This window comes from Myotis lucifugus, unplaced genomic scaffold (assembly GCF_000147115.1).
Source record: "Myotis lucifugus unplaced genomic scaffold, Myoluc2.0 scaffold_97, whole genome shotgun sequence".
Taxonomy (NCBI): domain Eukaryota; kingdom Metazoa; phylum Chordata; class Mammalia; order Chiroptera; family Vespertilionidae; genus Myotis; species Myotis lucifugus.
The window spans coordinates 73,456-100,135 of record NW_005871145.1 but is presented as its reverse complement, the minus strand read 5'-3'; the positions used below and the strand labels follow the sequence as shown (position 1 = coordinate 100,135).

Below are 26,680 nucleotides of genomic sequence, written 5' to 3'. Positions count from 1 at the left end.
GGAGAGAGAGAGAGAGAGAGAGAGAGAGAGAGAGAGAGAGAGAGAGAATGACTTTAAATAGGGGAAAGCTTACATCGAATACAGTAAATATTCATTTGACATTGACTACATAGGAGGTGCTTTAGACACATTTCCTGCCTTCAAGAAGCTTATCAACTATTGTGGGTGGGGAGGTGGTGAATTGCTTAATAATCCAAACTGTAATAGCACCAATGAGAATAGACTTTCTCTACCATATTCACTCTTGTGTCCCAAACACTGGAACAATACCTGTCATATAAGAGGCACTCAACACATATTGTTAACAAACTGTTGTTAAGGAGCCCCTGAGATAAATGCTCTAAGAGAAGCATTTAGTGGCAGTCTCTCAAAAGAGGGAGAGCTCTAAACATTTAGTGGGGCTGAGGAAAGGCTTGGTGGAGAAGGTGGTACTTGAGGTAGTCCTTATGATATGCTAGCATTTTAGTAGGTGACATGAGGAGGGGAACCCTGTACCCAGAGAGAACAGCATGACTGAAGGTGCTAGAGTAGCAGTGGCTAGGCAGTGGTTCTCAACCTTCCTAATGCTGCAACCCTTTAATACAGTTCCTCATGTTGTGGTGACCCCCAACCATAAAATTATTTTCGTTGCTACTTCATAACTGTAATTTTGCTACTGTTATGAATCATAATGTAAATATCTGAGATGCAGGATAGGGCATGGCCTGATGGTGATGAGAGTGTCTGCATTTTAACAAAATCCCTGGAGGATTTCCCCTGGTCTGGGAGGACTGGTATGTGGAAAACACTCAGGGACATTGTGGAAGAACAGTCTAGACAAGGAGGTTGGGACCAGATTGGTAGACCCTTGAATTTTAGGACGAGGTGTCCAACATTATTTGCTCAACAGTGGGAAGCCTAATAGTTTTTTGAACAGAAACTATCTGGGCAGTAGATGTAAACTGGATTGAAGGAGCAGAATTATGGGGTAGGAAAAGTTAGGAGGGAATTAGAATGAGAAAGACAAGAAGTAAATGGCTTGGACTTGAAGATTTTGCTTTGTAGGTTCTGAGGGAAGAGCAGTCCACCTTTTCCGCCTTTTCTTGAAGATTCTTAAAGTTAACAAGTAGTCAACAAGCATTTATGGGATAATAAAGGAAACAAAACCGATCATATTATATCTCCTCTTAAGAGCTGTCTTGCAGGCAGGAAACTCTTGATCCTGCTGTGAATTAATATCACCTGTAGAGCTTTTAAACAAGACCAAGGCCCATGATCCACCTGAAATTTCTGTATTAACTGGCTGGTGTGGGGCTGAAAGATGAGTATTTTCTAAAAGCTCCTGATTCAAAATGTGCAGCTTGAATGGGAAGCCACTATTTTATTTTAAATTTAAACTTAGCAAGGCAGACAACATGGATAGTAACAACAATATAACCTTATGATTGGACCCCTGCCTACAACCAGCCTCACATTGTAATTTTTCCTAAGGATCCTATGCTGACCATGCTAAACACCTGGATCTTTCTAAAATGTGTAATGTTCTTGATGCTTTTGGTCTTTGTCTTGCTATCCTCTGTCGCTTTGAAGGTTCTCTCACCCTGAGTCAGCATGGCAAACTTCTAAAGACTCAGTGAATTTTTTTTCTGTAAGTCTTCTTTGATGTCTTCTTGGAGTTGAGTAGATCAGTGCATGAATAAAGTCTCAGACTTCAAGGAACATATACAGGAGAGTGTAGGTGCTGAGAGTGAGTTTTGAAACCAACTGTTTAGGTTTCATCCCCATCTGCATCACTTTCTAGCTTTGTAATATCAGGCAAGTTACTGGTACTCCATATCTCATGCTCTTATTCTAGCAAGTGAAAGTAATGATTCTTTCCTCATTGGGTTGTTGTGTGCATCAATGAGTTAATGTCAATAAATACCAGCTGCTGTTCCTGCCACTGCCACTTCTACAACAATATCAAACATGGGAGTTAAGACAAAAACTCAAAACAATGGTATATGGTAAAGTGTGAAATTGCATGTTATATAACAAGATAGGTTGAAGTTGTAGTAGACTCTAGAATTTCTTAAAGAAATTGTAACCAAGAAAAGCTTCATAGAAGCATTGGATATGGAAAGGTAAAGATTGAAGGTAAGGAGAATACATTTCAGGCAGGGAGGAGAGTCATATGAGTAGAATCAAAGGTAATATAGGAAACAGATGGATAATAAGATCTTAGAAGGCCAAAAAGAAAGAATGAAGTTATTGTTTTCCTCTGTGACTCCCTTCCCTATTTCCTGTGTTAGCCTTTGACTTACCTGCATAGCTTCTCCTGTACTATATGTATTCCCAATGAGACCATTTCTTTTTTTCTCAGACAGAATCTTTTTTACCAGTGACTCTATATAATGACTGATATCCTGTAAATCCTCTCCATTGTTTTGGATGCTCCTCTTCACACAGGTCAGGGCCAGGACAGCCATTGCACCAGTATCTGTCAGGAAACCAAATATTGGTGATAGAGTGACCAACCATGCCAGTTTGCCTTGGACTTATGGGTTTCCTGGTATGTGGGACTTTCAGTGCTAAAAAAGGTACAATCTGGGTAAACTGGGATGGTTGTTCATGGTAGTTGGTGGTGGGAGAGAAGGATTTCAAGAGATAGCAATCATCCCTTCAACACTAATCACTTCAATATTTTTTTAAAAAAATATATTTTATTGGTTTTTTACAGAGAGAAAGGGAGAGGGATAGAGAGTTAGAAACATCAATAAGCTGCCTCCTGCACACCCCCCACTGGGGATATGCCTGCAACCAAGGTACATGCCCTTGACCGGAATCGAACCTGGGACCCTTCAGCCCGCAGGCCGATGCTCCATTCACTGAGCCAAACCAGTCAGGGCATCACTCCAATATTTTAAGATTCCTTATGTTGAGTAGCCATGTACCTTGTACCCAATAACTCACATCTTGGTCATAGAAACACATGAATTTGTAGGTGCATACTCATGAACAGTCTTCCACTTTTACATCTTGTTTTTCATTTTCATTTTTTCACCTTTCAGCGTATTTTTAAAGGAATTGAGAAAACAAAGGATGACAAACCAAACAAAATATATCTTTGTAATATTTCAAGGTTTCCATTAGACTGATTAGTAAATAATACTTAAGAGAATAGTTTTTCAATAAACCTCCTTTAGATGGAGGATGAGATTGAAAGGAGGGAAAATAAGGTTTGTTTACTTTTTTCCTGGCTTGATTCTTAGTTCCCCCCTAGGTGGTGGCCTCCCTTTTGCAAAGGAAAAGGAGTTTAAGAAACCTCATGTTTTCCTTACTATCCAGAGATACAGAATGCTTTTCTTTGAGCTGCTTTGAGGAAGATTAGCTTTTGTGTATCTGAATCTGTAGGGGATGAGCACCAATACTAGCTATCTAGAGGCGACTTTTTTTTTTGGATGGGTAAGCTGACCCAGTGAAAAATTTCCGGTAATTCCCCATTGTGAATACACATTTTATTGAGCAAAATATTGGGCCTTGTTACTTGCAGAGGTTGTGTGTTGTTCAAGTAAACTCACACATCCAAGTGATTGCAATAAACTGGAAAAAGAGGCAGGGGTTAAGATAAATGGATTCCACTATATTCCCATTCTTTAACACTTATGATTTCTAAAATGTGAAGATTCTCATATTCTATCCTAATTTTAAAGTTGGGAAAATTAAAGTTGTGTTAATGTCCATTGGTTCTATAACTCAAGAGCTGGGATAGGATCCATGTTTTTCTACTATACTACACATCTAGAAAAAGACTTAACTGCCTCCCAGTTTCCATTCTTCTAAGAAAAGAAAACTCCCTTCCGAGGAGACTAGGATAGATGAGATAGAAAAAAAATCTAAGTACTTACTTGTAGAAAAACTCTAAGGGCAAGACCTACTAATAACTGTGTCCTCTCTATCAAGGGTATTGAGTTTAATGACTCACCTACTGAGAACTGACCACCAAAATAAAAGTTCTTATTTTCAGGACTGAAATATTTTTTAACTTCGGTGATTGAGTAGCTCCCATTGAACAGACACAAGGTCAGCACGTCCAGGCTGAGCTGGTAGTAGTTAGTCAGCGGATTGCCATCATGTACTCCTGGAAGAGAGAAAAGAAATACCTCACACATGGAAGTGGTACTGGGATAATATATTTGAAGTCTATTCCTATTTACTTTATTCCCATTTCTTTACACTGAATGAAAGATGAGTAATATAAAAGGAGAATCACACATAGAATCAGCAAACTTGAGAAATTTAAAGGCTCTAAGAGCCACCAAATTAAAATCCTTACATTTTATCACTGAGGAGACCCAGCATTAAAAGTATTAAAATACTATCCTGATATTCAGGTGGTTACAAAGCTAGGACACAGATTTCCCACCACCAAGCCTCTTGCATGTTGTAGTAATGAGCTGAAGCTATAAGAAGTTGAGGCCATCTCAAAGAAGGATGGGATTGGAGGGATTTATTGAATAATAGGATATTGGATAGGAGTTAAAATAAAAGCAATGCACCTTACTGGAAGCCAGTGATGAAGTACTATTGGCCATCTTTACTTCCCATATTAGTATTGTATGCTTCAGTAATCATGATATAGTACCTTGTATTGCTCAGTTATTTCTGGTGTGATTCATTATTTGTCTAAAAGTCAAGCTTGCATAGAATAGAGAACTGTATTGTGTGTATGTGTGTGTGTGTGTGTGTGTGTGTGTGTGTGTGTGTATGCTTGATGTAGGGTCAGTGTTCAGTTGAACATATTTGAAAAGACAAATTCAAGATGCATGTAGAAAGGGAAGAAGGGAAGGTGATCTACCAAGATAGAGTGAGATGAATGGAATGAAGAGGAGAAGGAAGAATGGAAGGATACTTCATACAGTTCTGAATCAGTAGAGAAGAAGACAAGGTTGTCCAAGGTCTCTAAACACTTGATTCTCACCCATATTTTCAATTTCTTTTTGGAATTTCTCTTCTAGTTGGTTGACCAGATGGAAATATGTAACACTTTCATCAGAGTTCTGACATGCTCTCAAAGCCAGTATAACTAAGGCAAGCTCTCCCGAGGTTAAATCTGACCCTGAAAAGAAAATTATTCAATTTTAACAAGGTATACACTTCTGATATTTTTGGCCTCCCGTCTTCCTTGTTACTTAAGTTTCCTGTCACTTCTTTCTTATGTTCCACTCTAAACTAATATTTTACTGTTCTCATCTTTATCTCCAAAGCATAACTTTTGCTAGCTGTACTGTAAAAATATAAGCTAGATGAAATCATGGAATCTTTTTGGAATCTTACAATCCTTATAAAAATAAAAAAGAAGAAAAATAGATAAATAATGAAATCTTGGGATCTTCTGTCTTTGTGGGTGTCATCTTGCCAGGATAGTAATAATTATCTTTTATATTTTACCTTATAGAGTATAAACGCTTGGGATTTTCATAATTTTTGCAATAAGAGATAGGTAGGGGTAGCTTCATTTCCCCCTTATGTTAAATAGAAAGCTGAGGCTCTGTATTGATACAACAGGTACAAGGTGGAGCTTGGACTTAAACCAAGGACACATATCTCTTGTTCTATGGTTGCCTCTCTAATGTCAGCTTTCTTAGTTGTGGTCCACACCCCATCTGGGTGTGAACTCAGCTAGTTTGTAGAACAGTATTAATGGTTAAGACTCCATAATTTATTTTGTTTTTCCTGTGATCTCTTAAAAAAATGGTTTTCAAGAGCCAAAGAAGTAAGTGGCTCTTGAGTAAGTGGCAGGGGGATTGATATTTTGAGGCACCTTTCTGTCACCTCAAGTTTTATGCTGCTGGGTAGATGTAGCAGGGATACTTTGGACACACAATTTTTAGGATTCACTGGAGATAATCTTTATAGATAGGGAACTGTTATCCTAAACCTTCCAGAGAATATACTAATAGTACTCACTCTTCTTTTCCACACTGTCGCTGACTTCTTGGAACACTTGTTGTTCTAAGTTTTGGTCCTGGATTCCAACAAGTCTGAGGGACAACAGGACATTGGCAGCTTGGATTCCTCTGGCATATTTTGAATGGATCATTGTATTTAGTAGAGGGTTTAAACGGGAGTAGTTTTCTTTGCTTACCTCTGTGGCGGGGGGGGGGGGGGGAGGAAATAAGAAACACATAGAAAATATTAAAGCTCAGAATGGGAAACCCTCCAGATTTAGCCAACAACCTGTCCAAATCCCAAGCAAAAGGATGGAGGGAGTCACATTATACTGTGGAAGGAAAAAGAGAATTCAGAATCCCTAAGAACTAGAGGAGAACAAGAAAAGTTAGTTACCTTTTCTAAATATGCTTTGATAATAATCCTAAGAAAATCCTACCCATTTCCAGATTATCATGGGTTAGTGTGATAGTGAGAAGAATATGAGCCCTGGATCCAGACAGACTGTGGCTGGATTATATGCTCCTTAATTTATGACTGTGGGTAAGATATGTAACTTTCCTGACCTTCGGTTTCTTTGTTTTAACAACTACTTCATAGATATTGGACAATATATCAATAAATTGTAAAATATTGTACAAATTGTTACTTTTAGCTTAGCTGGAGGTTCTATCCCTATACTTAGAGAATCCAGGCTATGTGATTTTCCCTGCTCACCTTTCTTCATTTTAAATAGAGATCAAGAAGATCTGAATTCAGTGATCATAGAAAGGGTCATGGTTTGCCACAGATACAATTGGATAATTGTGAGTCATCTCTGACATTCTGTGGAAGCATCTAATTTAGCCGATTTTCTGGCTTTGAAACAGACTTTTTAGTTCCTGGTCAATAACTCCAACCAGCTTCCTTGACCAACAATTCCAACCAGCTTCTTTGACCACTAAAGTAAATTATTTTGTACAATGCATTGAATTTCAAAGCCTCCATAGAGACCCCCTATTCTTAGGATACAATAAAGAAAAGGACAGGCCAGAAAATAAAATTAGAGTTGGCCTAGTCTTTGTTTTAGCTTGTGTGAATACAAGTCTTTCTGTTGTGGTGTTGATCTCTTCTTGTACTAGTAGGCTAGAAAGTACCAGGAAGATGTAGCCACAGTTGGCACCATATAGTCATCTTTGGACTGATTTGAAGTTTAATTCCAGGGTAAAGACTTACATGCAGAAATCATGCATCTGAGAGCCAAAGCAGACTTTAATAAATCACCTGCTTCAACACCCTTCCCTGATTAACCTCCATTTATGAATGACTCTAAAAAAAAATCAGAAATATTGGATCATTCCGCTACTAAGGGGTCAGACTAGACCTAAACCCAGTTTTTATTTCTCCTTACTAATTTTTTTTAATAGAACCACATAGTCACTGGTGTCTATATCCAAAGGAAAGATGATGGGGGTTGTACCCATGTCCTGTAGGAAAAAGTTGAAGGGAGGGGAATGTGTAGCATGAAATAGCTAAATTCAATAATGACAAGAGAACAGTTTTCATTATTTAAAAGAGATTATTAATATTACGTGTTTCTGTGTAGTCACAAAAGGTTAACCCAAAGCCCATGGGCTGAATTTTAGAAAAGTAGATGGTATCTCAAAATCGAAAGATAACTTTTCATGATCTTGAAAATTTTGGGGGGTCATGAATTTTCTACCGTTGAAAATGAACAGAAATAGTCAGCAACTTGGTAACATCACTGTGGTAGAGAGGATCTGAACATAGAAAGAATAGTTAGGCAAGTTAACGTTGAATCTCTGATCCCTCATAACAATAGTTGTGGAACTTTCCTTACCATCTCTGGCCACCCTTTACATTACTCATAGAGTTCAAACACATATAAAACTGAGATAGGATCTTTTTTCAGATAACTCTCTACAAAGTTTCCTGTCAGTAGCTGTCAGGAGACTATCACAGTAGAGTAATTTTAGATCAAAGGATACTCACCACAGATGGTGCATAGTTGGCTTGGAATAAGAGAAAACAATAAGAGCCCCACTAGGGGCAGCTGGTGTGATTGTCTCATCTTTCCAGCAGTGTATTGGAATGGTGAGGACTTTGCTGCCTATTTATTGAATGACAGACAGAAAAGAATGAAAGCTCCTCCTTCGGCTTGCCCGCAGCCTCTTTTACTCAAGCAAATATTGAGCAATTCAGATAGGTGTGGTGAAGTGTATTTTTCCAAGTAATATCACAAACCAGGAAGAAGACTTGAAAGGTGTGGGCAGGGAGAATGAGGTAATAATTTGTCTTTGTTTTCTATCCCAAACCTTCAAGGTTCACATTTCTTACTTGCCTTCAGCCCAATGGGAATAAATTAGGTGAGTGACTATTTTCAGTAATATTTCCCTCTTTTCCATTCTGCTTTTGTTATGGTTTTTTTTTTAAGAGACCTTATTTTTGATGGGGCTAAGGCTTACAACACATAAAAATGGAAGCAGAAGTTCTAAGTTCTAAGTTTCAAATTGGACAGACAGGATAGGGGATTGGTTTTTGACCTATGATTTTCTCCTAAGATAGATGCCCTGAGAATTTCCAGGTCAGGAGGATAACCACAGAGATGCACATCAAATGTGGATTTTTGCCATGCCAAGTAAGATGCTATGTGCTACATGTGAGAACTGTTGTTTATCAGTCTTCTAAGAACTAATAGTGAATACTATCAGTTTAGCTTTAAAATGTTTGCTCTGGGTCAGCAAGATGGTGGAGTAGGAAGTCATCTGCTCACATCACCCACAGAAACAGTAACTGATCCATGGACAAAAGTTCCTGTGTGGGAACATCAGGTTCCAGGTAAGAGGTTGCGAAACCCCAATGGAGCTGCTGAGGAGGGCTGTATTGAGAAGGCACACCACTGTAAACAGACTTGCATTCATACAGGCTAAAGCACAGAATCAGAAAACTATTATTTTTCTTCCTGGATTATATCCTGTTATATCCTGAGAAGGCAGGTTCACTGACCACGGTCCTGGCTAAAGACCCAGAAAAATAGCCTTATGTAAGTCCCTTAACCTCTGTGTAGGTAATAATAGCTCTTCTCTGTTAAGGTTTTGTGAGAATTCTATGAGTTACCACAAGGGTGCTTTGAATAGTACCTCATACTCATAGGCAGTACATACTAGTAATTCTCAACTTTTATCGTCTCGATAACCATCAAGTCATATCTACCTGTAGTCTGATTGTCAAGCCTGATACCCGACTCCCTCAATCACTGGTCTAATCAGTCCTCAGTGTCAAACATTCTACCTTCTGGGGCCAGTCAGCTTCTCTCTGCATTTACTGACATTACTCTGGTCTAAATTACCATAACTGCACCTCCATAATAACTTCCAAATTTTTGTCTTAGCCACTTGTACCCTCCTCCAAGTCATTTTTCTTTTAAAAAATAAATTTATTGATTTCAGAGAGGAAGGAAGAGGGAGATAGAAACATCAATGATGAGAGAGAATCATTGATCATCTGCCTCCTGCACACCCCACACTGCGGATCGAGCTCACAACCCAGACATGTGCCCTGACTCATGATCTCCTGGATCATAGGTGGACACTCAACCACTGAGCCAGGCCAGTCCAGCCAAGTCATTTTTCATTTAACTCCTAGAGCAGCATTTCCCAAACTTGATTAATATGTAGACCCCACCTAAAGAAAAGAAATTCTCAAGGAATACAGTTTGACCCAGGGTGCCCTAGACTTTGTATTTGGGAAAAAGTCAGTTTTGAATATTTTAAAAACTTGCAGGAGAGATATTTGATTGTCCTGTAATATCTTAAGTTATTCAAAATCTCATAGAATTGAAAATATATCTGTGACTCTGTAGGCTCTGAGCATTGTTTCACACCTCCAGTGATCTTCCAAAGCATAATTCTGATTCTTTGCTTCCAGGTTAAAACCTTGAAGGCTTCCATTGCACTTTGAATAAAACTCCATATATTTTAAATGTGATCTCTAAAAACATGTATCCTCTGACCCTTGTCTGTCTCTCCAGCATTTATTTCACTATCTTCTGTTATGTTCCAACTCACTTTTTTTTTCTTAGTTCTTCTATTGTGCCAAGTTCCTTCCTGCCTCAAGGCTTATTTGCATGTGTGGTTTTCCTCTCTTGAATGCTGGCTTTCAGGGGGTGCTGCTTCCTGTCCCCTCCAATGGCTCATCCTTTAGCATAAATACCACTTAATCAAGGATACTCTGTCTGCACTTCCCAGACCTGGTTATGTCCCCCTGTTATCTACTCTCTTGGTATTCTGTACTTTCCTTTGTAGCACTTCTGAAAATTGCAATTAGTTACTTGCAGAAGTATTTCTTAACTGTGTTTGTTTGATGTGTGTCTCCCTGCCAGATATGAGTTTCTCAAAGGTAAGGGCTTAATATCCAAAATATATAAGGAACTCATACAGCATAACAAAATGAAGACAAACATTCCAATTAAAAGATGGGCAAAGGACCTAAATAGATACTTCTCTGAAGTGGACATACAGTTCACCAAGAGACATGCTCTGTCACTAATCATCAGAGAGATGAAAATTAAAAAGACAATGAGCTATTACCACATACCTGTCAGAAAGGCTACCATCAACAAATGGCAAGTGTTGGTGAGGATGTGGAGAAAAGGGAACCCTAGTACAATGCTGGTGGGAATGCAGACTGGTGCAGTCATTATGGAAAACAGTATGGAGTTTCCTAAAACAATTAAATATAGAACTACCATTTGACCCAGTGACCCCACTTCAAGAAATATATTCTAAGAAACCTGAAACACCAATAAGAAATAATATATGCACCCCTATGTTCATAGCAGCACAATTTACAATAGCTAAGATCTGGAAATAGCCCAAGTGCGTATCAGTAGATGAATGGATAAAAAAGCTATGTTACATTTACACCTTGGAATACTATGCAGCAATAAAAAGAAGGATCTCTTACCCTTTGAGATAGCATGGAGGGACCTGGAGAGTATTATGCTAAGCAAAATAAGCCAGTCAGAGAAAGACAAGTATCACAAGATCTCACTCATATATGGAATCTAATGAACAAAATAAACTGATGAAAAAATAGATCCAGAGGCATAGAAGCATGAACAAACTGATGAATCTCAGAGGGAAAGTGCTGGTGGGTAGGTGAATGGGGAGAGATTAACCAAAGAACTTATATGCATATATGCATAACCCATGGATACAGACAATAGTGTGGTGGAGGCCTGGAGGATGGGGACAGGGGTTGGGTAAAAGGGGTCAGTGGAGGGGAAAAAAAGGGACATCTGTAATACTTTCAATAATAAAAATAAATTAAAAAAAGGCAAAGCTAAAGGTAAGTCTTTCTTGTTCACTGTTGTATCTCCTACGGCACCATGCAAAATACTTAGAACATAAGCGGTTGTCAAATGTTTGCTAAAAGGAACCGCCCCAGATTCAGAGCCAAATTACAAATTGGTAACGCATATATTTTTAAATAACATGCACGTATTGGTAGATAATCTCATTGGAATAAATATTAGAAGTTTATTCAGGTGCAAACTAGAAAAGTAAGCAATTGAGTTGGCTTTCATCAGGACTGAGAGAATTCAAGATTTGAGCATCTGGGGTTTGGAATCAAGGTCATTCAAGTATTAAGTATGTTAGAGTCCTCTAGTCCACATTTAAAAAAATCTAATCAAGCAGATCTACTTGGAGATAATCTAATCTCTTTTTCTTTTACCTCTCCTTGCTGATAAGCAAGATTTATGTAATTTTGGTTATTTGCTTGACTTACTGAAGGTGAATGTTGAGGAATGAGCCAAGTACCAAAATATCTAGTAAAACTCACGCTTTCTAGGCTTATCAGCAGAGCAAGACAAGGTCCTAATGGCTCCCAAGTTACTCTGAGCTGAGCACAAATGGCCTCAGTTCTGCTCCTGCATTGCATGTATGGGAACTGGAACAAGGGTTTGAGTGGAGGCACGTATACCATATATCTATGTAAAAGTTATAAATCAATTGAAGACACTGTTAAATAAGATCTGTTCTGCCCTCCTGTTTTGACAAACAAACTTTTATTATAATGAGATAGAAAGACAGATTTTCATTTAGAATTATTATTTTTTAAAATTTATTTTTATTGATTTCAGAGAGAGATAGAAACATCAATGATGACAGAGAATCATTGATTAGCTGCCTCCGGCATGCCTTACACTGGGGATTAAGCCTGCAACCCAGGCATGTGCCCTGACCAGGAATCGAATCATGACTTCCTGGTTCTAGGTCAACGTTCAAACACTGAGCCACTCTCATTTAGAATTCTTAGAGCCTGGAACATTTCCATGTGATAAGTGCCATCATCCATCTCCACTATATTGCACTTCCCCATGCAAGACCCATAGCCCAATTTCTCCTCTCTTTCCAACCTTATTCTGACCTGTGTTGTAAGGACCTCCACACATAGAGTGCCTGTGTGTGGTCACTACAGATGACACATCCAAGCTCTGTTCATATTTCTTTTTTAATATATATATATATATATTTTTTTTTAAAATTAATTAATTAATTAATTAATTTATTTTTCTTTCTTTATTGATTAAGATATTACATGTGTCTTTATCCCCCCACTGCCTCCCTGCTCATGCTCTCACCCCTCTGGTGTCTGTGTCCATTGGTTAGGCTTATATGCATGCATACAAGTCCTTTGGTTGATCTCTCCCCCTTACCTGCACCCTCTCCTACCTTTCCTCTGAGGTTTGAGCCTCTCATCGATGCTTCCCTATCTCTGAATCTGTTTTTGTTCATCAGTTTATGTTGTTCATTATATTCCACAAATGAGTGAGATCATGTGATATTTATCTTTCTCTGACTGACTTATTTCACTCAGCATAATGCTCTCCAGGACAATCCATGCTGTTGCAAATGGTACGAGTTTCTTCATTTTTATAGCAGCATAGTATTCCATTGTGTAGCTGTACCACAGTTTTTTAATCCACTCATCTGCTGATGGGCACTTAGGCTGTTTCTAAATCTTAGCTATGGTAAATTGTGCTGCTATAAACATAGGGGTACATATGTCCTTTCTGATTGTTTCTAGTTTCTTGGGATATATTCAGAGAAGTGGGATTACTGGGTCAATGGAAGTTCCATTTTTAGTTTTTTGAGGAAACTCCGTAGTGTTCTCCACAGTGGCCGCATCAGTCTGCATTCCCACCAAGAGTGCATGAGGGTTCCTTTTTCTCTGCATCCTTGCCAGCACTTGTCATTTGCAAGCAACTACCGTTTGGCTTCCCACTGTAAGGTACACAGATCTGGGAGGGCAGGCTCAGGGAAATGGCTTGTGCAGTCTTTAGATGTGAGCTCAGGGCTGTTTGGGCAGGGAATTCTGGGGGCTTGTTCTCTTGGTCCAACATTTCTTTTTCTCAAGTGAAGGGCACAGTGGAGAAGGCCATAGTGAGAAGCCCTCTAAAGCCTCTATCCCCGAGTAGAGGCCCTTCTTTTCCATGTCAGAGGTATGAAATGGCAGGCTGGCAACTGATTGAGCCCATTTTGTTTTCCTGTTATAATATGTGAATGTCTAGAAAAGGCTAAAACTGGGAGAGAGGAGGGAAATGCTTTAATTAATATTGAATGAAAGTTATCCCCTCCCCCCTCCATGGAAAGCCTTTGTTCAGACTGCTGATCCTGGAAACTGTCCCAACATCATGCTAGTTGGACTGGTCTCTCTGTTCTTTTAGGTCGTTCCAGAGCCTCAAAAGACCACGACTACCAGCACAAATATTTTACAATGTCTATATCATGTAGATATTGGAAACACCAAGAGAATTCATGAAGTGAAGTAAGATTTGGGTTCACTTTTTTATTCCTCATTGATTCATTCAAGATGACATTTATTGAGTAGCCTCTAGGGCAGGGGTGGGCAAACTTTTTGACTCGAGGGCCACAATGGGTTCTTAAACTGGACCGGAGGGCCGGAACAAAAGCATGGATGGAGTGTTTGTGTGAACTAATATAAATTCAAAGTAAACATCATTACATAAAAGGGTACGGTCTTTTTTTTTTTTTTTTTGCATTTGTAACAATTGCCCCAGGTGATTCGTGGAGGCTCCCATTTCTAGAAACCTTGAGCAGAGGTCCTCAGGACCGCTGATGATGGAGGAAGCAAGGCAGGCCTCCAATTCTCCTTCAATTATTTTCACTTCACTTTCATTCTGTTTCTTTGTTATGGGATGAGGCCACAACGTTAGCAACAAAGAAACAAAATTTCTGGAGGATGAGGCCCAGAAATTAGGATTTTAAAAAGATTCTCAGGCGATTCTAATGTGCAACCAAGGTTGGGAACCACTGCTCTAAAGGGATTGTATCTGAGTCAGAGATTCTCAGAGTGTGGTTCTGACCCCAGTAGCATCAGGTTCACCTGGGAACTTTCAGAAATGCAAATTCTCAGGCTCCACATGAGCCCCGAATAAGCATCTTCAGGACATAGCCCAGCAACCTGTGTTTCAACAAGCTCGGCAGGTGATTCTGATGCCTCTCAAGTTCAAAAACCACAGGCTGAAATACAGTGGGGCCTTGACTTAGGAGTTTAATTCGTTCTGTGACAGAGCTCGTAACTCAAATTACTTGTATGTCAAATCGATTGTGAACAAGTGAGACACGTGATGCTAGGCTGATGTTGTGGCATTCACTGTGACGTTCGTTGGGCCAACTAGCGGTGGGGTATCTGAAGCTGGCTCGTAACCCGAATTTTAGCTCGCAACTCAAAGCAAAAAATCGGCCGAGAGATGGCTCATATCTCGAAAAACTTGTTAGTCGGGACATCGTAGGTCAAGACCCCACTGTATCTCCCTGAATGTCATTCCCCAACAATTTATAAACAAGCATTGACACTCCTGAACATTTTGTTTCCCCAGGAACTTCAGAGGGCCTAAAGGAGTCATGGGTTTCAAAGATTTGCCGGTGGCATTTTATTTGCACTTCTGATTTCAGTCTGGAGTGATTATGACAATGTCCAGATTCAGAAGGGAGAAAGAAGTCTTTCTTGAAATATTAAAAAATGGACACTTTCAAAAAGATTTTTTATTTTGTTCTTCACACTTTCCATATTTTCAGATATTAAGCAGTCAGTAAACCCAACACATATTCCCGGAAAATAAAAGCAATCAGCACAAAGTAATTTGTAAATGCAGTCAGCTGGGTTTGGCATTGGCTATAAAATTATCCAAAGCAGGTTGGGTGCCTCCAATTTCCTGTGTTTTTCAAGGGTCATTGGTTGGGAGCTGACGATCAAAATCATGAAGGATTTTGTGGTGTTACAATCATCTTTTTGTGTGTTCATGATTTGGGCTTCTTCTGAGCAAACGTCAGGTACATGTTTGTTGTCTGACAGTGTAGTTTCTCTGGCTGTTACTGTTGGCTGCTTTCAGTAGAAGTGACTTGCCATTCTATTTTTCTAACTTCTGTAGTACTGATGCTTTCCTATTTGCCACCCCTCTCCCCAAAGCAAATGATTTGTCTAGTTTATCTCATGTTTGGGAAAGAGCTAATTTTATGCTTCCTTCCAGATGCAGGTGTTTCCCATTGTGTGGCTTTCTATTCCACCATCCCACCTGGGGAAAAAGATTTCCTTATTTAAAGTTTCAGAGTACTCTTCCAAATGCCACCATGATCTGCATATAATCCAGCTACCTGCCTCTGGGCATCCTCTGCTGATTGTGTGTTAATTCTAAATCAGGTTGTGGAAACAAAGCTCTCCATTCTTTCTCTTCTCACTTCCTATTTTTCCTGAATCATAAAGTTATCTGTTAATATCTGTTGTTTCATTTGCAACCCACTGATTTTGTCTGTGTTCTGCCTGTGCCTTATTTACAATAATCTTTACTTATGAAAACTTTTATTTTTTCTTTATTAAAAAAGTCACTGGATAGAAAGTAAACTTAATTTTACACAGAAAGTAAACTTAATTTTATTACTTCTAGTATTTCCTTATCATGAAAATATAATGATGGGTAGCTTTATCTTTAGACATTCTTTGCATATCTATCTGAAAACTTAGATTTTTTTCCTGGAGTAGAGTTAATGGGGCACCACTACTGTGGATATGATTCGAGCTGACAGACTCACCAGACATGAGTAGGCTTTAATCTAAGATGATCTTCATTTTGCTTTGTAGAAGGGACACAGGGCAGGAGACACAGCAGGTACAGATCTTCATTTCATGGGCAGATCCAGCACTTGCTCAAAATATATGATTTCCTTTGTCCCTTCACCCACAAAAGGTGTGTTTGGCTGCTCTGAATGAGGGCCAGAAACTACAGAGAGTTGTCCCATTGATCATTTACACTGGCCTCATCCTGTAGATCCAAGGCCGAACACTAACTTGAGGCACCCCAAGTCCAGGGGCAGTCCCACACCAAGTGAAGCAGAGACAGCATCCCACATTAAGCTTAACTCTATAGTTTTTAGAGAAATGATGCTGGGAGGGGGAGATGAAGATTGTCCCCCAATAGGCCTCTATGAGTCTGACCTGATGTTAATTTTTCACTTACAATTGTTAGGACGTCACCTGAACATTCACATTGCATCTCTCAAAGGTGTTCCAGGGGTTATTTATTTATTTACTTACTTACTTAGTAAGAGGCTATGCTCCAATTTTTTTCTGAGTGTCCTCTAGGACTAAAATTTTTATCTGAATCTTTTTTGGGGGGGGTGGGGGGTGTTCTTTCAACAGTGTCTGTAGGATGTACTTCTTCTATGTTCTGGGCTGTGGTTGAACCGACTCTACTTGGTCAAGATCACTTTTTGCATTCTGATACAGTGTCTCTGGGAATTGGTTGTCCTGTAACAAACATAACTGAGAAGGGATATGAGTTTAATTACCTTGTCACCGAGTGGGGGATTCAGAAAGAGGTAAGAGCTGTGATGATTTCAAATAATAAACTAACTTCCTGATCGTACTTGGCAATGGCACTGTGCTTAGAGTCAGTACAAGATAGGTGTGGTCAAGGCCAAAGATTGATGGGGAAAATAAGACATTTTTGGGGGGCTAGCAATCTGAATCTGCTCCAGTAACCTAATGCACATTCCTGTTAGCCCATAGTCTAGTCACTGCCCCTTCCTTAAATATCTGGTCTTGCAAGACCTGTTTACCTAAGTACTACTCCCATTTTGCAGAGGCCATAAACCATGAACAATACACAATCCCCAGATGGGGTTATCAGTGCTGGGGCCAGGCCAGGCCTTTAAGTGTGGTTTCACAGCCCCCATCCCAACACACGGGGCTTTTAGCAAAGCCTGCAAAAGGCCCGGAAGTCTGATTCTTATTTGGGGGACAAAGAAACCAAAGGGGTATAAAGAGAGAGCTTCCTCCATATTGGGTTGCTCAGGATTTGGAGAGAAATAGTCTCCCCTGAGTCCTGTACTAGTACATGCAAAACATCTGAAAAATAAATGGGTTTTTCCTGTGTCTCCAGTACTCCTGTGTATTTTTCAGTCGCCTGGTAAATTCTGTAACAAGATGAAGATCCTGATCATTTTTATGACACTTGAGTTCAGCACTTTTAAGACCAAGACCAATGGGACCAAGAATTTGGTCTTGAAGAGCACCTGGCCCTTTGGGGGGGGGGGATACATTAATGTATATATTATTATGACTTTTCAAGCACTCATAAACCATCTTTAGTCCTTATATATTTTGAAATCTATAAACACTGGACAGAAGGTATTATTTCCAATTTTTATAGTAAGCAACTGAAACTAAAAGGGCTAACAGTTTACCACAGGTCATGCTGCTGTCTAACAGAGAAAGGACTAGATCAGTGATGGCAAACCTTTTGAGCTCGGCGTGTCAGCATTTTGAAAAACCCTAAGTTAACTCTGGTGCCATGTCACATATAGAAATTTTTTGATATTTGCAACCATAGTAAAACAAAGATTTATATTTTTGATATTTATTTTATATATTTAAATGCCATTTAACAAAGAAAAATCAACCAAAAAAACGAGTTTGCATCTCACCTCTGACACGGGTGTCATAGGTTCGCCATCACTGGACTAGATATTAGTAAATTGAGGTTTACAGTCTTCCTTTAAAGAAAGAACCAATAGGATGTCAGATTGTTTATGTTTTTGCTATTGAATTGTATGAGTTCTTTATGTTTTTAGATATTAACCCATTATGAGGTATATGATTTGTAAATATTTTCTCACATTCAGTTGGTTGCCTTTTTATTTTGTTGATCACTTCCTTTGCTGTGCAAAAGCTTTTTCATTTGATGTAGTCCACTTGTTTATTTTTGTTTTTGTTGCCTTTACAAATCCAAAAAAGTAACCTCTAAGACCAATGTTAAGGAGCTTACTGCCTGTGTTTTCTTCTATAAGTTTTATGGTTTCAGGTCTTACATTAAAGTCTTTGATTCATTTTGAGTCCATTTTTGTGTATGGTGTAAAATAGTGGTCCAGTTTCATTCTTTTGCATATGGTTGTCTAGTTTTCCCAGTACCATTTATTGATGAGACTATCCTTTACCCATTGTATATTCTTGGCTCCTTTGTCATAAATTAATTGACCATATGTACATGTGTTTATTTCTGGGCTCTTTCTATTTTGTTCCATTGATTTGTGTGGCACTTTTCTATTTTTATTAAAGAGTTTTGTGTCCACATTGGTCAGGTGTATTTTTAAAAAAAGATGTATTTTTATTGATTTCTCTCTCCTCACTTCCCTCAATCAATGGCAAAAAATATCCTCTTAAAAAAAAACCCAATTAGTTGACACAAAAAAATAATTTAGAGTTCAGAGCTAGTGTGCAATATCTTTTAGCTTGATCAGAGTACTACTGGGAGGGGCAGGGAGGGGGAGAATTGATGTTTTATTTTTTATTGTGGTAAAATATACATAAGAATGGCTAAAATGGTAAATTTTATCTTAAGTGTATAGTTTAGTGGCATTAAGCACATATGCATTGTTGAATACCCTTCATCTTTCCTTTAATTTACTTTCATAGGTAAAAAAAAAAGGCTGAGGGATTTAGTGACACACACACACACACACACACACACACACACACACACACACATATATAATCTCCAGTGACCAAATGGCGGAATGACCAGAATGACTGGTTGACTAGTTACTATAATGCACACTGACCACCAGGAGCTGCCTGCCCCCTGGTGGTCAGTATGCTCCCACAGTGGGAGCACCACTCTGCTGACCAGGATGAGCTGCTGCTCCCACTGTGGGAGCAGCTGCTAGCAGGCCAAGGGTGAGCCAAGTCTCTGCACCTATCAACTACCTGAGATAATCCAGACTCTGGCCTGACCCCACCAGCTGATTCAGGCCCGATAAGGTGTGTTCTAGAAAGAGCATGGGGAGCTAGTATAGGTGGATGGCAAGAGAGGACATGACTGTGGACCCCCCACGGGAGGCTGTCCTCATGGCTGAGGATCCTGGAGCACAGCTTCCCTGAACATCCCCAATGGTGTCACTGACCTGGCATCACATATCAAGGACATTCACCTAGTGGCTTTGGGGTGCAAAGCTCTCTGCCAGATTCCTCCAGGACACAGAACACGCCTTCACCCAAGACATCACCCTGAAATATCAGCTCAGACTAATTTCCTCATTCAGCAGCCACTCAGAGGGCAGGTCCACAGCTGCTCGGCTGACCAGGATGAGTGGCTTTCCCACAGCAGGCCAATTCCTGCAGGCCACACTCCCTACCAGTGCAAGAATCAATGCACCGAGCCTTTAGTTCTTATATATTAGCCAATGGCCTGGAGCTGTTGCCTCTGCATAGGCCACCAGAATAATAGTGATGACTAAGGCATTCCCATTTTGATAGTAATTATTATGTTGGTTGTAACTTATCTTCCTTAGAAAAAAATGAAGACATGAAGACTAGACCAACAAAGGAATATGATTAGGTTTTCGGTGCATGAATTTTACTGCTGTATGTAAACAGAAACCTGCACTCCCCCCTCTCCCCCAACACACACACTACATACCTCTCTTGCCACCCAACACTAGGTCAAATTAAGCTTTTGACAGCTTTTAGCTGCCATTTGTCTAAGTCTGGGCACTGTGGTACTCTGCTAACTCAAGCATTAGAAATCATCTTTATCCAGAAGGTTCAGGCACTGCTCTGCACCCCTACAACACCAAACTGAAAATGAACATAGTGTTCAAAAGTGCTAAAAATAACTTGGCTCCAAGTTTAGACTTAGAAAGACCTGGTACTAAGTATGTCAACTCTATCTGATTTCTGCTTTTTTCTTCTTTAGGAAATCATTGTGGTTTATACCAGTTTCTACAGATGAAATACAGTTGAATCCCAGTCCCTTCAGGGCTGACTTTAAGACAATGCCAGAAGAGTTAGAATTATTAAGTTCTAATTAAAATGACTTCCTTTTTAAAGGAAAAATAAAAACCTGAAGTTGGCATCATGATTTTGTTGAAAAAAATTTTTTTTTCTGTACAAAAAAATAATTGGTATGCATTTTTTCTTAGGTACCTGATCCCTAAGAAAACCTTAATTCAGTGAAGGTCCTGATTTAGTGAAGGTGTATTTTTAGATACTATTATTCATTAAGGGTATGGCTTATTAATTTAATGTTAACTATTAGGTATTTCATATTACCCATTTAAGTTTTATTTTCTGTTCTATGTAGTAAATTCAGCAATATATCCTCAATGACAATAGTTTAATCTATTTGATCTGAACCTCTGAAAACTGTTCTAAATATTTTTTTAGCAAATGTGCCAGAGACTAAAATTTGTGCAGAATTTAAAATGTAATATACTAACTCCCAGGAGAGACCAAGGCCTTTTTTGTGAAGATGCTTTAACTTGTGTGTGCTCTCCTAATTAATCAGTAGAGTCCTAAAAATAATGTCCATCATATTTGAGTAATTATTGCAGAATAAATTTAATTTATATTCTAGAATTTAAGAACCATTCCCTTAATTGAAATTTGATGCCATGTTTTCCTTTCTCCCCCATATGATTCTTCCACACTTGAAATAATTGATGATTGAGGCCTTTAAGCATAGCATTGTCCTGCCACTGAAGAGCAATTCATTACCTGATCACCCACCACCAGCTGTTTATGCTCTTCTTTTCACTAAAGAGGGAGTCTACCTGGCAATACACCAAAAAACCACTCTTTGGAGGGACTTCTTATATTCAATTGCTTAGTGAAATGTACATTTTGGGTGCTACATTCTCCTGGAAACAGATTTTGCTAAGATATTTTTCATTAAGTTTTTAAAATTTAAAGTGCTTCTATATTATCATTTTCAATAAAATGTTGCGTTTGGTTGTTTACTTGTTAAAGAATTTAATCATTGTCCTAACAGGCATATCCTTTGGCAGTTAAGACACAGGTAATAGAAAGGCTTAAAATGTGTGTCAGTGATACTACCAGCATACTGTGACAACTTATTTAATCCTAATAACCCAAAGAGTTATGCATTCTATTAATGTAAAGATCTTAGTTGCTAAGGCCTTTACATCCATTCTGTCCCTGAGTAACTATTCTCTAATGTGGATACTATGAGCTTAAATTTACAAATGAGATAACAGAAGTCTTAGAGGTTAACTAAAGTCTTAGAGTTTAAGTAACTTCCTCACACAGCTCTTTCTGCAGTTCTAAATTTAAAACAACCGTGCTCAAAGGAATACTTTTTTTCACTTCCTCATTTCTTTCTTTCTGTTAAGACACATTCTCTTCCCTTTCTTCTTTAGTATTCCATTTGCAATGGCTCTGGCTAACTGTTCTTCCTCCATTCCCTGCCCCTTCCCATTCCTCTACCCATAGTTTCTGCTTGTATTTTTTTTTCTGCTTGTATTTCTTGTTCCAACAATGTGTTAAGCAATTATCTCAAAGTCAGAGATAGTTATTCCTGGGGCTACTTTCCTAACCAACACTATGCCTCCAGGAAGCACATTCTCCAGTTCCCAACAAAACATTTTCACTGTCTTCTCTAAAGTGTTGCAGAAGGCAAAGATCCAATAAGCCCGAGTTAGAGGAGGCCACTGCTTTCTGGAAAAAGACACTGTAGTGGTCATTACTGAGTGTCTCCAGTGTCTCCTATACACAGCAAGATGGGCTTGAGAGGAAAGAAGTCTGTCAAGGCCTGAACCCTGTAGAGTCTCTCTCCACTGTCTTTCTTGTCAAAGGTGTCACCCAGTGGGCCACTGAGGATGTCTGCAAAGGTTTCTGCTTGGTTGCTATGTAGAGATTTGGAACATTGAGCTCTAAGATGGCTTCCTCTTAAAATTTGACTGGTACTCTGGTGCCATGGTAAAATGATACATATAGTTATATAGTTATTTATTTGGAAAATGTGGGCATGGACGCCCATACATGTAGGCGTATACCCCTTAGATATATTCAATCCAAGTGTTTGCACCCAAATACGGCTGCCAGCTCTGGCAATGAGGGCAGTCTGGACACACTTGAGGTAAGGAATTTGGTCAGTGAGTTTCTGCATAAACTCCAGGGAACAGTATAAGGTAATAATACTCCAGGGGCAGCCAGGTTCTGATCTCTACCTCCTCAAATTTCTGGCTGCATGGCCTTGGGCAAGTTACTTAACACCTTTGATGCTCAGCTTCCTCACCTGTAAGATGGAAAAAATCATGACAATATCACCTTTTCACATGGATGTTGTAAGAATGAAATCAGTTAACATAAGAACATTTAGAACACACTGAAAGCTAGATGAGTGAACTTAACTGGTGGGTTCTTGGGAAAAAAAATCGACATTTCCTCCATTAAGAAAAAGCTATATTGACCATATTAGAGAGCATAGTTAATTTTACCTGAAGGCTGAAAATTCTCCTTGTTATTCATAGTTATTTTTAAAAGTTGTGGTTGAAAAGGGGCCACATACTAAACCTGACAAGCTCAGGGGAGGCCTGTGTGGTGGCTTTGCAAACACAGAGACCGAAAGTAACCACAAAGGCCCTAGCGCCGGTTTGGCTCAGTGGATAGAGTGTCGTTCTGCAGACCAAAGGGTCCCGGGTTTTATTCCAGTCAAGGGCATGTACTTCGGTTGCAGGCTCCGCTCTGGGCCACGCCCTGATCAGGGCTCATGCAGGAGGCAACCAATCGATGTGTTTCTCTCACATTGATGTTTCTCTCTGTCTTTCCCTCTCTTTCACTTTTCTTAAAGATCAAAGAAAAAAATATCCTCAGGTGAGGATCAACAACAACAACAACAAAAATAACCACAAAGAATGGTCTGAAATGAAAACTTTTAAAATAAAAGCAGTTTATGGTGGGTAGTCACGTCCTAGGCCAGCATCTTCCCTGACAAAGGTCAATCTTTATCTTAACTGAGCCTGTCTATCTTCTTTTTGCATTTCTGGTAATAGATTGTTGTAATGTCAAAGTAATTTCCCTTTTTCTGGACCCCTCGAAGCACAGGCATGGCTCTGAAGAGACCACAAATCCCCTTATTGTTAGTGAGTTAATCATTGACTGTTAACTATCCTGAACCCATCTATGTAAATATGTTTCTAACATCTTAACTTTTCATCCAATCCCAGAGGTTTCCCCACTTTGCTTTCTCCCACCTCCTTAATCTATCACCAATGGATTTCATGTAAACCACAAGAATAAAGGAGCTATGCCCTGATACAGAAATCATGATTTAGATTAGGGACTTTGAGAGCACGGTCAACATTTATTCTTCAAAGCATGGTGAGAACTGCAAAGCAGAGAACTAAAGAATAAGGGCTTTAAAGTCACATGGATCTGGGTTCACATTCTGATACTGTGTTAATCTGAGCAAGTTACTTAACCTCTCTGACCCATTTGTCCTCATCTGTAAAGTAAGTATAATAGTAGCAAATACTATTTCAACGGTTTTTATGAGGGTGAAATAAAAGTAAAGCTAACAGGAAACAGCATCACAATTCCTGGACATTGGTCTTGCTGTTGTTGCTCTGGGACTCTGGTCAGGTATTCAAGGAAGATGGCACATAGCCTCACACTTCCACTGTGGCTCCCCCATACCCTCTGATGACTTCAATGGTCTTCTTTTTAAGGTGGAAATTTGATGTTAAAGTTCCTGATATATCCGGCTCCTGATTTATAAATCTACTGCTGAAGTATTTATATATCTGATCTATAAATTGTCCTCTCTTGATGCTGAACTGAATCATCCACAATATCTATAAGTTCATACCCACAAGTTACTTTTATCTACTTGTTTACCATATGTGCAAAGATCTTTTTACACTACTAATTCTTACATCTCTCCTTAATAGTTATATATATATGACTATTTGTTTTTTTAGTACATTCAACAATCATTTAGGGAGTGCCTACTATGTGCTATGTGTTGTGTTAGGAGTTTGGCACATAACAGAGAGTGATATTAAACACCTGGGTAGTCTGCATAAATCTTTCTCTTTGCATTTCTGAGGTCATATAAGTGAAGAGACAAAGGTATTCTGTTCAAGTTTGGACTCAGCACTAGGCCTTTTAAGACCACCCCTCATTCTGTGAACGATATTTTGTCAAATCTGTAAAACATTAGGAGGTTTATATCAGTTAGTCTCAGACTCTCTCTTAACCTTGGCATCTTAACCATATTTATGGAACCCATACTTGGCTCAGGGTGAGAGAGAGAGAGAGAGAGACCCTTGAGAATATCAGAAGAGATAGTACACTTTCAATGTGTAACATGCAAATTTATGCATATTTATTTTAAATAATTTGAACATTCAGTTTGAGAAAACAATTCTTCAGAAGTGATCTGAGACCAAATTTCTTTTGAGTTTGGGGAAATAAATTTAGTGTGTAAGTGAGAAAAGAACCGTTGCTTGTCAAAGAGGAAGCCAGATGGAGAGTGGATAAAAAGCATGTGCTAATGCATTGTCAGAAGGAGGAAATTATGTGGTGGGGAAGAAATGTTAGCTCAATGATCTCTTCCTTTCAGGCACTCATGTGATCAAAACTCATCTTGATAAATTTGCCCCCACCAAAAAGCAAAAACGATTTTATCATATGTTTCAATGTTCACTATTGGGAAAGATGACAGAGCACGGGTATAAGGACCTGTAGTGTGGGTGCAGAAGATAATACACACCTCAGAAAGTGTAGGAAGAAGATGCTGGTGGAAATTGGTATATGAAGCAATTTGGAGGTTTGCATTTTTCAAGGTTCTATTGAAATTTCTTACAAAATAGCATCATGTCCAAACACCGAAGACCATCCTCCATCTGTTTCCTGTCTAAATCTCAAGTCTAATTTCTGATTATTTGTTGCACACATAATGAACTATTGTATACTCCCAGAAAATACCAAAACAGGCATTTCTTCAGGTCTTTTCCAGCAGAGGTGGTGTAATTTCACTGAGGGTGAGGAAAGGAATCTCCTGAGCCTATGTTTAGCAGCCTCTGACATATTGTATCATTAATATCTCATTTGTCCGTTCTATTCTGCTGTGAGCTGGACAAGGAACGGGGACCACGGTACTCATCTCTGCATGCTCAGTGATACCAGCAGTACCTGACATGCTACAATAAGTCCTTTTTGGATGAGTGTATAACTGAATGATGTTTATTTTTTAATTATAATAACACATTGCTCAGGTCCACCAATTCCTGAAGACACAGTGGGAAGATGGCACATGAGTTAATAAATTTTTGTTACAAAAGGCATACTAATACATATATCTTTTCGTGTCCTCTGTTCATATAGTTACCTTAGTTTCCTGGAGAATTCGGATTTTATCACACCTCAGAGAAACAATCCAGATGATTAGAGGTACAATTTGTAGTATCTTACAGTTTAATGAAGAGGCATTCAAGGTTATGTCTATAATTAAACTGAAATGAAAGTCTGTGAATCTCACCTGTATATTTGTTTTGTTATAGTCTAGCTAGTTATGCAATTAGAACAAACACATTGGTTTACTGGTAGCTCTAACCCTAATTGTGACATACTGCTCAGTCCAATGCTACTGAGACCTACTCATAGGATTTGCCATCAAGTCCATGCCCCTCAGTGTTTCTGCTATCGCATCCTGGTCATCACAAAAATCAAAGCAGCAGACCATTAATAATTTAGCGGACAATGGAATCTTTAGTGTGAAATTGTCTCAGTCTGTCAGGAATGGTGCACAGCAGTTAGAACTCTGCCTATTTAGTTTCTGTGACCATCTGTGGCAGAGCCAGATACATTGTGTCCAAAAGAGAGGAAGAGAGAGAAAGATAATAAATATTGAAGTCGGAGATGAATGCAGAGATCCAGAGGCTAAGGCATACTCCTACTTGTGAACCTAAGTATGATTTAAACAGGGATGATAGGCTTTTCAAAGGTACCATGGGAGAGCTTCCGCCATAGAAATGGCTGAACTGGGATGCAAGTAGAGAAGGACAGCTCTCTCTGTTCTGTAGTTTTTTTTTCTCACCTTCTCAATCATCATTAAACTGTTTCATTTTTAGGTCTGTGAATCCTGCTGGTCTCAGGCAGAGTTATTTTACAGTAGTCTCACTAGACTACTCAATTTTTCCTCTTCAAAATAGCAAGAGAAACCCTGTTGATCTTAATCAGCCAGTAAATTTATCTGCCTGACGAATGTCTTAGCTATAAAGATAATCATTAATGTCATGAGCCAATCCATTTTAACTGTCCACCCAGAGCACACCCTGAAAGGAAGCACACCGAGGCTTGTCTGTCATTAACAATATTCTTCATCACTGGATAGCTCAATTAATTAAAAAAAAATGGAGTCGGAAAATAGAAGCAGAGCAGATCT

The 26,680-nt window shown here is 39.0% G+C and overlaps 2 protein-coding genes across 3 annotated transcripts in view; one reads left to right on the top strand and one right to left on the bottom strand.

The window, feature by feature from the left end:
* Positions 1–8,038, bottom strand: part of TCN1 (transcobalamin 1) — a 12,277-nt gene extending 4,239 nt beyond the window's left edge. The window contains exons 1-5 of the mRNA XM_014458438.2: positions 7,903–8,038; positions 5,929–6,108; positions 4,940–5,077; positions 3,944–4,099; positions 2,183–2,458 (exon numbers count right to left, since the gene is read on the bottom strand). Coding sequence (XP_014313924.1) covers positions 2,183–2,458; positions 3,944–4,099; positions 4,940–5,077; positions 5,929–6,108; positions 7,903–7,981 — 829 coding nt within the window. The 5' untranslated portion in view covers positions 7,982–8,038. The remainder of the gene's footprint in view (positions 1–2,182; positions 2,459–3,943; positions 4,100–4,939; positions 5,078–5,928; positions 6,109–7,902) is intronic.
* The window catches only part of MS4A2 (membrane spanning 4-domains A2), a 43,457-nt gene that overhangs the window by 8,818 nt on the left and 7,959 nt on the right, over positions 1–26,680 (top strand). The gene's annotated exons all lie outside the window — the stretch shown is intronic.